Raw genomic sequence first — 12,436 nt, forward strand, 5'->3', positions numbered from 1 at the left:
TTGGTGCAGCAGAACTATCAACTCTCAGCTTAGCTATGATAGAGGTAAAATCCTTTGGTGATGTGAGGATCATCGAAATACAGCCTTATTACAATGGGAAAAAAAAAAGAATGTAGTCTTGGAGAGATGGCTCAATGGTTAAGAGCACGGACTGCTCTTCCAGGTGGCTCACAACCATCTGTAATGGGATACAATGCCCTCTTCTGGTGTGTCTGAAGACAGCCACAGTGTACTCACATACATGAAATAAACAAACAAACAAACAAATAAACAAATTCTTTAAAAAACAAGCAAACAAAACAAAACTGTAGTCTCTACCAAAAGCAACTCCTAGACCCTCCTCAGAGATAACATGCGCTACTCAGAGCTCACAGCTCTGAGGTCCAAAGAAAGCATGCCAGCATTTCTAAAACTACTTTGGGGTTTGGATAAGACAAGTTAAAACACCAAAAAAGCTGACTTACCACCTGCTGTTGCAAAATATTACTAAATATCAAGAAGCCATCCAAACCCTTATGATAAAATTCCCAATGGATGCAAAAGAGCCTGCAGTTGCTGATTCCTGACAGGGAACATTGGGAAGTGTGAGCCAAGAGTTAGAGAGTCATGAGAGATGGTCCACTGGATTACAAATTCTTCTCCACATGGACACTGTGTAACCTGCTCATTAGGAACAGGAGTTGTCTTGAAATGACCCCGCCTCTGTAAGCAGGGCTCCTCCAACAGAGAATCTCGGCATCCAAAGCTGGGAATCTTCTACTTGCTAGATACTTGTGCAAAGCTTGGATTTGCAGTGCGGACTCCACCCCCTTTGACATCTCCCTAGAGTACTGAGAAACAGGTCTCAGTGTGCCCTTATTATAACTCACTTCTCCAAGGCCCTCTCTCTTTCATGCTTCCCGCCTCTTCTCTGACCTTCTCCCTGGACAGTCTGACTTATCTGGCCTCTTCTTCCTACCCAAAGGGATCTCTTTGAACATGTATGACTCAAGATTTTTCCATCAATTTACTGTTTATCTTTGACTTTGTTCATGATGTCTATTGTAATTAAAGTGTATGTGGTTAAAGTTGTTGAGGTGTTTGGTTGGTTGGTTTGGTTTCGTTCTTTTGTTTGTTTGTTTGTTTGTTTGTTTTTTCGGGTGTGGTAGCACAGCCCTTAATCCCTGCACTCAAGAGGCAGAGGCTGGCAGATCTCTATGAGTGAGGCCAGCTTGGTCTACAGAGAAAATTCTAGGCCGGTCAAGGCTGCATAGTAAGACTGTCTCAAAAACAGTAAAGGGCAATTGTTCTTTCATGGCCTCTAAGCTGCTCATCCTTGTAAAGATGTTCTCTATTCCTGAGGCATTCAGACATCACTCCTACATTTTACTTCATTAAGGCTTGATACTCTATATTTTCAGCCCACTTTAAGTTTATATTTTTATGGTATAAGATATGAAGCTGGGCTGGAGAGATGGTTCAGAGGTTAAGAGCACTGACTGTTCTTCTGAAGGTCCTGAGTTCAAATCCCAGCAACCACATGGTGGCTCACAACCATCTATAATGAGATCTGATGCCCTCTTCTGGTGTGTCTGAAGTCAGCTATAGTATACTTACATATAATAAATAAATAAATCTTTTTTTAAAAAAAGGTATGAAGCTATCCAGTTTTGAGATGCAAGTGTGCCTGAATACACTTTTCCCACTAAACTGAAGTACTTCCTTTACATATTAATTAAGTGCCCAAGTTTATTAAAATATTTTTAGAAAACTCTAATCTAGACCATTGGTAAGTAATTTTGGTTTTTCCTAAACAAACAGCTGTCTTAACTAAACTGTCTTCATAAAAAGTAGGGTCGCCGGGCAGTGGTGGCTCATACCTTTAATTCCAGCACTTGGGAGGCAGAGGCAGGTGGATTTCTGAGTTCGAGGCCAGCCTGGTCTACAAAGTGAGTTCTAGGACAGCCAGGGCTACACAGAGAAACTCTGTCTCAGGAAAAAAAAAAATTAAGGTCAATGTTTCCACATAAAGTCTTCTTTGCAATCTTATTAAAAAAAAAAAATCTTGCCTAACTTTCACTTCACTTAAGACCTAAAAGTATTTTACGTTATTCTGAATAAGCTCTGGGGTCCATTCCCAACACCAAACCCAAAACCCAGATATCTTCCTTCTTAGCTAGAGGAAGATTTTGTTGCCACTCTAAGCCTGTTTCCGTAGAAATGGTACCTAGGAAAGTTTTCCAAATACTTGACCTATGCTGCGTGCCTTGACTCTCTGTTTACTGGGTCCTACAGGGACTTCTCCATTGCGTCAGTTTAATCTTGAACTATGAAGTGTGGAATGCTCCACGCCACCCCCATATGGTTTTGGCTGCAGCAGCAAAAGGCTGAAATTCCTCACTGTAAAAAGCCAAGTGTTGGTGGCTCACTGATTGTGAAACCTCGAGTCCCCAGGCTGTTATCCCCAGCCTCCACAGAATCATCTGATCCCATAACACATTTAACGATGGTGGCAGAGGACGAGAGAAGATCTGGAGATCTGCCAACTCCTGTAAACAGACACCAAGCTGGAGAAGCACAGAAACTGTGTGGTGTACAAAGGGAAGCCACACCTCCCAGTGCCTGCCAAGAAATTCCAATGTGGCATCAACAAAGGATGTGGCTAGATAGATCCCTCCACTGTTCACATGGTGAAAATCACTGGCATTATCTGGCTCCGACAGAACAAGATTCCACTCGCACAGAGAAGACTGGCACCGTCCACAGCTATTGCAGAGAAGGAGACAGGTTGAACAAGACTAGGCAAACAGGTAACTCCTGGGCTCCCTCACAGCAGGGCAGGGCCACACATTCCACCAGGAGGCAGCCAATAGCATTCTGTGATTGGGGCTTAAGTTATTCAAATGTTACTTTGATTTTAAGCCCATAACATCAATTTTAAGCCCATAATATCAAGAACTCCAATTCTCCGAACTAAACTGCTTCTCCATAAAAGAAGAAATGATCTGGTTAGCCAAATGGACACCAGTTTGCTTTAAGGTCACCTCCCAGGACAGAGTTCGCAGCCTGATTCTGCATTCCCACAGAGATGCTTCTCTGGGCCGTCTCCAATAAGGACGGCAAGCATTTGAGGGTTATTGAGTGCTGGGTACTGTTGGCCACATTTTGTGCCTCAAACTCTTAGGGATTATTTTTTCTTCTTCTCACTTTTACAATAACTGTGTAGATGGCATCTCTGTTGTGATAACAAGAACACTAAATATTACTTGAATCTGGAATGTCCCCCTACAGGCTCATGTTTTGAACACTCAGTCCCCAGTTTGTGCCACTAAGTTAAATTCCGTGGAGGCTTCGGGAGCTGGGGTGTGAGCTGGGGTGTGAGCTGGGGTGCAGCGCAGTCAGTACAGTGTCCATCTAGCATGCAAGGAACCCTGGGTTTGATCCCCAGCTCTGTATGAAAATAGGCATGTTTTCATATACCTGTAATCTCAGCATTTGGGAAGTGGAGAAGGGATGAACAGAAGGTGAAGGTCATCTTCAGCTACATAGCAAGTTCTAGGCCAGCATGGGCTACATGCTTCTGTCTTAGAAAAGAGGGCCTGGGGGAGAGGCAGAGGTAGGTCACTAGGGGAAGCCACTGAAAATGCTAAACCCATCTCTGCTTCCCACCCTTGTCTTGGCTTTCTGGTTTGTACCATGTGATCAGCCACTGCCTCTTGCTCCTGCTGTCTTCCCAGAAATAAAGGACTACAATCTCTGGCACTATGAGCTGAAATCAAGCTTTTCTCCCTCACACCACTTCTGTTGGTATTTTGTCATAGTTTTTTCTTTAAAAAGCAACTAACACAGCTTCAATCTCAGTGCTCTCTCCAAAGCCAAAGGCCAGGTCTAAGGAATCACGTACTATTTCTCAAGTCTACCAGGAACCAAGGAGTTCAGCATGGAACTAGGATCAGAAGGTCAAGGTCATCCTTTGCTATTTCAAGGTTGACCCCATCCTGGGGTGCATGAGACCTGTTTCAAAATAAATAAATATAAAAATAGAAGGAAGCTCAAGAGAGCTTCATTGATCAGCGTTGGCTACTGAACTACACAGACACTCTGACTCATGCCCAGAATCCTGTAACTGGGGACACGCATACATCCTTGATAGATTCCCTCCCCTATTGAGATATCAAAAGACGATGTGAGCTGTTCTGAATTGTGTTAATAAACAGTTTTCATTTGGGGGGTAGTTACTGTAGTAACACTGACAAAAGACACTGTCTCTGTGTCAATCACTCACCTGGCAAGGCCCTGATACCACCAGGCTGGCACTGAGTGTGCATACACAAACAAAGCCTCAAGCAATTGGCACACCTGATAAATGAGGCTGGCAGTCATACAGGGGCAAGGCCTTCCAATAGGGGACCAAAATATTTCATCATTCACATGAGATATTAAAGTTAGGATAGGGCACTCTGGAAGTAGAGGCAAGTGGAACTTTCAGAACCAAGGCCAGCCTGGTCTACACAGCGAGCTTAGGGCAGCCTGGTCTACATGCTCAGACCATCTCACAATGTAGAGTAGGGGAAGGGGAAGCTTGGCCTTTCTAATTTGTTTCTCGTCTGATTCCTATGGTACTCACAAAACAACTGCTCAGATCTACTCGTGAGTGTATATCCAAGCTGGAACGCTGAAAGCCAGCACACAACTGTATACCCACTTCATGCCCCATTATTTACAGTAGTCGAGAGCTGGCACATGCTAACAATCCCAGAGGCGGGAGGAGCCAGGTCAGCCAGGACTACATAGGGAGGCCTTGTCACAAAACAAGAAACCCAAGGAAGAAACAGTGTGATGGCTACTGAGGAGTGGACAGGAGAAGCAGGGCACACACAATGGGATGGCATTCAAAGTCAAACAGAAAAGGAATTCTAATGGAATGCTCTGAGAATGGTGACCCCACAAGGTGTTAGGCTCGGTTAGATAGCCAGACCCCAGAAGACAAATATCATGTGAGTCACATATATAAGACATCTGAGGAGCCAAACATGAGACGTGGAGCAGAAAGGCTTTGTAAGTTTGTGAATGTTCTTGATGGTGCATTTTATTGTGTGTATTTTATAATGGACTAAAGACAAAAGAGAACCTCAGGGAACCCTTGACCAATATGGGAACTTTAAAGCCAGGAATGGTGGCCATGCTGTGAGTTTATCACTTGGAAGTCAGAGGCAGGAGGATTAGGAATTTAAAGACATTTGAGATGGCCAGGTGGTGGTGGCGCACGCCTTTAATCCTAGCACTTGGGAGACAGAGGCAGGCGAATTTCTGAGTTCGAGGCCAGCCTGGTCTACAGAGTGAGTTCCAGGACAGCCAAGGCTATACAGAGAAACCCTGTCTTGAAAAAAACAAACAAAAAAGACATTTGAGGCCAGCCTGGGCTCCATGAGATCCTGTCTCACAACACACACACACAAAACAAAACAAAACAAAACAAAACAAAACAAAACAAAAAACACATATGGAAACAGGTACAGTGAGATCCATGACTCTAAGGTGCTCAGCTTCCTGAGCAAATACAGTGTCCTATTGCCTGCCTCAGAGATGACAGGTCAGTTGGTGGATTGTGTCAGGTAAGAGGCCAACTTACACACACAAGCACACATAATAAATAATTTGCATAACACAGCCAGATGGCTGTGCTGTCAGCATCCAGTTACTAACCCTGAATGACAGCCTTAGCTGGGCACTGCACTGCTAGAATTCTCTCTCTTTATCTCAGAGCATTCTGTAGAAAACGTTGCAATCCCTTATCCGTGTTTGCTACAATGTAACTTTCCAGTCCAGTTGTGAAGGAAGCACGCCTTACTGAACTCCTGTACCCCTGAACACCCCAGAACTGGCCTTACTGTTTATATCGGTCCTGCAGCATGGTGGAACAGATGGTGACAGAGGTTCAAGCTCAGACCTCACAAAGCTTTGCAGGATTCCTCTTCCTCAGAATCCTGTGAGCAGATCTAGTGGGTCTCAACACACACACACACACACACACACACACACACACACACACACACGCACACGGGGGTGGGGGGGAGGGGGAAAAGAGAGGGGGAGGAGAGAGGGGGAGAGAGGTAGAGAGAGAGAGAGAGAGGGAGGAGAGAGGGAGAGAGCTTCACTCTACCTGCCGAGGGGGCCCAGCCTTCTCCACAGAGAGAGAGACAGAGACGGAGAGGGAGAGGGAGACAGAGACTGAAAGAGACAGACAGAGCACATGTGAACAATAACTGAGTTGTCTCCCAGATGAAGCCATCTGAGTTGGTCCACATCTAACTAAGCTCCGACCACCTGAAAAGGTCCAGTAAAGAACAGCTTGGCTTCTCAGCTGGCCCTGGTACAGACTGTCTAAGTTTTTTGTACATATCAGCCACTTTCTTTTTAGAACAATTAGGGAGAATCATGCTGTGACTGGAGCAGACAGATCAGGCCAGCTGACACTGAGGCGTATTTGAAGAACGTGGGCCAATAGGAGTGAGAAAACCAGGGTGTGTTTAGTGAACAGTAAGTAATTCATTTTGACTGGAGGCCTCTTGCCTTTGAGGAGTTTATGGGAAATAAACGTGGACAGCTGGGGTAAACCGATTGATCCAGTAAGTGCTAGGCTACTGCGTACGTATGACACAATACCAGGATGAAAGTATTCTTATCTCCTCCTACTTACAAGAAAGGAGGCCAGACTCTCTGCTCCTCCTCTCCCCAGGGACAGCCACATCTTGTGTAGTACCAGGCTCGACAAACACACAATGTGGTATAGGTCAGATGTAACCTGTAGTTTTTGCTACCCTGCTTTAAGCTCCGGGAGGACCCTGCTACCAGCCCCGCCCAGTTTAACCACCAATCCAAGGGAACATGGGCGGGGCTGATAGCATGCTCCACCAGGAGCTTAAGCCAGGGTAGCAAAAGCTATACACTACAGTCAGAAGAAACTGATTTGGCCATACTGGGCTCCTGGTCACCAGGGTTGTCTTCAACCCTGGCAAAGTGGATATTGAGCCATAAGTGATCCCTTCCTTGACCTCAATTACAGGGTCTACATGTTTCGGTAGGATTCCACACACAGCAAGGTGCACCGCACAGTCAAGTCTGAGAACAGGAACCCCGTCATCAAAGGGAAGACCACCTCAGTCTTCCAGGACCCTCCAACAGCCAAGGGAGCAAGGCTGATGCTGTGTTATGGAATCTAAGGTTATCTTCACAGTCATGGAGAAGGCTGGGCATCGCCCTCAACAACCGCTTTGACAACTCATTTCCTGGTAGAACAAGGAATTTGGCAACAACTAGGTGATTCACTCTCACAGTCCTCATGACCTCCAAGCAGTAAGAATCCCTGACAAGCCAACCCCAGTAAGAACAGGAGAGGAAGAGAAAGTCCCTGATCCAATTCAGCCCTGAGAACACCGAGCACCCGTCCCCACCCCCCTTCCTGGTTTCAATCCCAGATTCCCCAAAGAAGGGGATCTTTCTCAAATCCGAACATCATCAATAAAGTTCACTGTACCAAAAAAAAAAAAAAAAAAAAAAAAAAAAAAAAAAAAAAGAGGCCCACAGTTAGAGTCTGCTCTATCTATTTACAGTAAAGTGATAACAGAAAGACTGAATATGGAGAGAACACTGGAAGACAGAACGATTAGCCATGAGATAACTCACTAGGCCCGAGGAAGCAACAGATGGATGGATGACAGGAAGCAAGAGCAGTGAACAGTTCAGCAAGGGCTGTCCCGACAGTGAGCTGAGAAAATGAAGGCAGGAGCGGGGAGGAGAGGGTGTGTGTGTGAGGAGGGGACCAAGTCCGGGGAGCAGGAGAAGACTAGGGTGAAGAGCGAGGAGCACAAGTGCTGGGAAGGCACCAGGCGTAGTCATGCGCAGTGCGTAGACAGCGCTCAAATCTGAAACACCTGCTTAAGACCGGTGCGTGAAAAGCCACGCCCAGAATGAATAAAGAGCTTTGCCTCAGTTTCCTCATTTGTGAAATAAAGATGTGGGTTGAAGCACACTTGCATGTCATCCAGCACTGTGGACAGAGTGCCCATCCAAGACTGGCCACTGTGTTTTTACTCACTGTGATTTTTGTAGGTAATCACTATGAATCGACGCACTGTAATACAGACATGGCTTCACTCATGAAGACGAAATGTTCTAGTTGATACTCTTCCTGAGATTTAAGCATTAATTGGTGTTCTATCCATAAGCTTTCAAATCTAACTTTTAGTACACACTCTAAAATTTCACCTCTGGAGCTGGGCAGTGGTAGCACATGCCTTTAATCCAAGCAGTGGCAGGAGGATCTCTGAAGTCAAGGCCAGACTAGTCTACAGAGTGAGTTCTAGGACAGCCAGGGCTACACAGAGAAACCCTGGAGAGAGAGAGAGAGAGAGAGAGAGAGAGAGAGAGAGAGAGAGAGAGAGAGAGAGAGAGAGAGAGAGAGAGAGAGAGAGAGAGAGAGAGGAGAAGGGAAGGGGAGGGAAGGGAAGGGAAGGGAAGGGAAGGGAAGGGAAGGGAATAGAGAAAGGGAGAGAAGGGGAGGGGAGGGGAGAGGGAGAGAGAATCATCACCATCTATAGGAGGATTGTTATCAGCTCAGTGGCAGTCTAGGCTACATATTGAGTTTAAGACCCACTTGGGCAACACTGAAAGACTCTATCTCAAAAATACACAAACAAGTTGTGTTTATGAAACCCAAAATCAAAATTTAGGAAAAGGAAAAGCACAGGATATAGGTACTCATTGCTGGAGTGCTTGCCAAGGAAAGTATCTAACATTGACTGCATGCCTACTGTGTGCTGGCACTGGGATACTGCATGCCTACTGTGTGCCAGCTCTGTGTCATATATATATATGTGTGTGTGTGTGTGTGTGTGTGTGTGTGTGTATTTATTCTCAGACAAGTTACTTTGATCAACATTTAAATGGTAGGGCTAAGAGATGGCTCAGTGGTAAGAGCACTGGCTGTTCTTCCAGAGGACCCAGATTCCATCCCTAACACCCTTTATGGCGGCAAACAGCCGTCTATAACTCCAGTTCCAGAGGATTCAATACCTTTTCTGGCTTCATGTGGAACCTGATATGCATGTGGTGCACAGACATACATGCAAGAAAAACACCCACATATATTAAGATAAGTTAATCGTTTTGTTTTTTGTTTTTTCTTTTTCTCACTCCGGCCCCACTCACCTCTTCCTGGAATGCAAGGCTTAAGATTTATTTTTTATGTATGTAAGTACACTGTAGCTGTCTTCAGACACACCAGAAGAGGGCATCAGATCTCATTCTAGATGGTTGTGAGCCACCATGTGGCTGCTAGGAACCAATCGCAGGACCTCTGGACGAGCAAGCAGTAAGTGCTCTTAACCACTGAGCCATCTCTCTCTTTTTTTTTTCAAGCTTAAAAACTGATCAAGGCAGGCAGGATGCATATGTCTTTAATGCTGGCAAAGTGAGCTCCAAAACAAAGGCCAGGACTACACAGAGAGACCCTATGTCAAAAAGAATCCAAAACAATGGCCAGGGCTACACAGAGAGACCCTATGTCAAAAAGAAAAACAAAAACTCAAACCAAACTAAAACAACCACAACAAAGCCAACTGAAGACAGAGCTGCTGCCAGACATGGTGGTACACACCTGTAATCCCAGCACTAGGGAATTGGAGACAAAAGAACCAGGAATTCAAAGCACTGCTGGGCTATATGAGAACTTGTCTCAATATAACAAAAGCAAAATAAACAAAAGTGATAGTGTTGGTGACAAGGGACAAAGGTAACTTTAGCTTTCACACACTTTCTGTTCATCAGTGTGTCTGTGACAATACTGATGCAGCAGGGGTGCAGGCGATAAATATTCTCTTACCCAGAAGTGTTTCAAAACACTGCTAAAGACTTCTGCTCTTACTCCAGATGATGCAGTTGTGCTGCCAAATGTCATGGGGAAAACTAAGTTACAAACTGATACAAACCAGACGTGAATTCCAGCATGAGCTCTAAGTTACAAACTGATACAAACCAGAAGTGAATTCCAGCATGAGCTCTGCTGATTCTTTGCAGCTATTGCTGAGCTACTAAATTGACTTGGATCATTTTCTCAGAATAATAAAAGGTCACTTACAAGGTGACCGCGAGAATCCAGGAGAGAAGATGAAGCCTGACTTCCCTGGTACCTCTGAATACTAGTTTCCTTTCTTTCCAGAAATCCTCAGGACCCGGATTGCATCACTGTCATGTGAGTGTAGATGGACAACTTCATTGAACTTCAAGTAGGGGCGTTATGAGTGGAGATACAAGATGATGAAGAATTTCCTTTAGAGTTTCTAGTAAGTGTGACTAAGAGTCATTACCATACAAGAGTTGATTACCTGTCTGTGTGGTATGCACCTATTAAAATGTATAAGCGAAATCTGTTCTATACACTAAATATTCAGTGTGTGCAAGAGAGCTAGAAACCAGACCTGAGGCTGACTCACTGATGTCAACTCCCATTTCAGTCACCACTGCTGACTCCATTCATTTGTTCATTTGTTCATCCTAGAGTAACTCTCCAATGGTGTGTACATGCAAAGGTCTAAATTTATATGGCATATTTTCTCTAGGCAGGATTTAAGTACACTTATAAGCAAAGAATCTAGAAAGACCATTGTTTTTAACTCTCCATCCCCTCTCCACCATACTGACTCATCTAGTCTTTCTTCAAAGGCTCTTCAATTTCCCATCAAAATATTTAACTTCAAATTTGTGATTCATTCATCCTCGTCGAAGTGTGAGTAAATGAAAAAGTTCAATTTCCCCTGGAGTATTTATCTACCCCATAGTAGGAATGAGCTCTGGCTTATTTATCATCCTGGGGGCTCCAAGTGCTCCCTAAATCAATTCAGTCACATCTATCAGGTACCCCAAAGTCCTTTGTGCATTCACCTAAAATGTTACTTCACAATAAGGATATTCTGGAAACATTGCTGAGAGTGAAGTGGACAAAAAGAGACCAAAAGAAAAAGAAAAGAGCCAGGTGGCTTCTGTTTTGGTTGTATCTCTTGCTGCCACCACCATCGCTATCATTAGCTGTGTGGGATTATTGGTGACGATCTGGAAAATTACTGTTAGAGATGACAACAGGCATGGGACGAGTCTATGCTTAGGAAAGGCCATTACTGCATATGAACCAACTGCTTGCTCAGGATAGAAAAAGCTGAGGATAGAAAAAGCTGCCATGAAAGCAGAGGCTAGCTAATCACAGCAGGGCTCAGAGTCTGCCCACGGCTCAGTGATGTTTGCAGGACTTCCCACTCAGAGCTACCCAGAGATTGGTTAAATCTTTTCTTTAAGTACAACTGTGCCCAGGACTCCCAGGCAGAGGTGGGGAAACTCTGCAGAGCTTCCCTACCGTGACTTACCTGAGATCCATATCTCCATCAACCCAAAAGGTGAGAACATTAGAGATGGTGCCCCCAGGGCAGCTCCCCATGATGAGGACAGCAATAGCTTGGAATGGTTTCAGATCGAAGCCAATGGCTAACAGATACGCTGTCAGAGGCATTAGTCCAAACTGGCAAAGCAGGCCCACTGCGATGCCCCACGGTCTTCTGAGGTGCAACCAGAGCTTCTGACTCTCCACTGAACATCCAAAAGAGAACATGACCAGACCCACCATCACAGCCGAGAGCACTGTGAAAACAAGCTTCAGGTTCCCATGTCCCTCCATTCCCACGGGCTGGTCTTCCTCCGTGCTGTTGGCAGGGCAGGTGGAGTTGCCCGCACAGTCTGCATTCATCTCGTCTCATGAGTTAGAGCACAGGAACACAAAGGAACATGAGCAGCAAGCAGTGGGCAGGTCTATCCAGACACGTTTCCTAATAACGCAACAAAGTAACACGTGGAGAGGCCTTCCAGTTGCTATTGGCTAACCACATGCTAATCTGATCAAGTTATTCCCAAGGGACATGGTAAAAGTAATGTGCCCAGGCAGGAAACACGGCAGATGATAGCATGCTGGGCTTTCCACTCTAGTTTCGCTAGCCATTGAACGTTCAATGCTGGGAATGAGACAGACAAGCATATTGTCAAATGGAATGCCCGGCCTGTGTTGACAGTGGCACATCGTGTTCTAGGGAAGTGGGCCGGAAGCCAAGACGTCACTTCTCTAAAAGCAGCAGGGATTTCAAACAGCTGGGATGCAATGTTATGCCGATGAATGACTAAGTGAGGAAAAAACAAGAAGAGCCAGGCCAAAGCTGTGCCCCTCCCGGCTGGCCAGCATTCACAAAACACTTCAGATATTAAAGTGAAGCAGGCCAGCCTGGAAAACCATCAGAGGCAGAGGATCATTTCAGGAGACTTTAAATTGGCTCTTTCTTTTTCTTCTGTTATTTCTCTGGGGATTTGTCTCTAGAGTCAATAATTAGACACCTGGGGTTGTGTCTCATAAAACGTGTGG

At 45.1% G+C, this 12,436-nt stretch overlaps 1 protein-coding gene across 1 annotated transcript in view; it reads right to left on the reverse strand.

Moving 5' to 3' along the window:
- The window catches only part of Slc10a6 (solute carrier family 10 member 6), a 27,878-nt gene extending 15,869 nt beyond the window's left edge, over positions 1-12,009 (reverse strand). Inside the window, exon 1 of the mRNA XM_031337032.1 lies at positions 11,397-12,009. Coding sequence (XP_031192892.1) covers positions 11,397-11,773 — 377 coding nt within the window. The 5' untranslated portion in view covers positions 11,774-12,009. The remainder of the gene's footprint in view (positions 1-11,396) is intronic.
- Between the last annotated feature and the right edge of the window lie 427 nt (positions 12,010-12,436).

This window comes from Mastomys coucha, unplaced genomic scaffold (assembly GCF_008632895.1).
Source record: "Mastomys coucha isolate ucsf_1 unplaced genomic scaffold, UCSF_Mcou_1 pScaffold22, whole genome shotgun sequence".
NCBI lineage: Eukaryota > Metazoa > Chordata > Mammalia > Rodentia > Muridae > Mastomys > Mastomys coucha.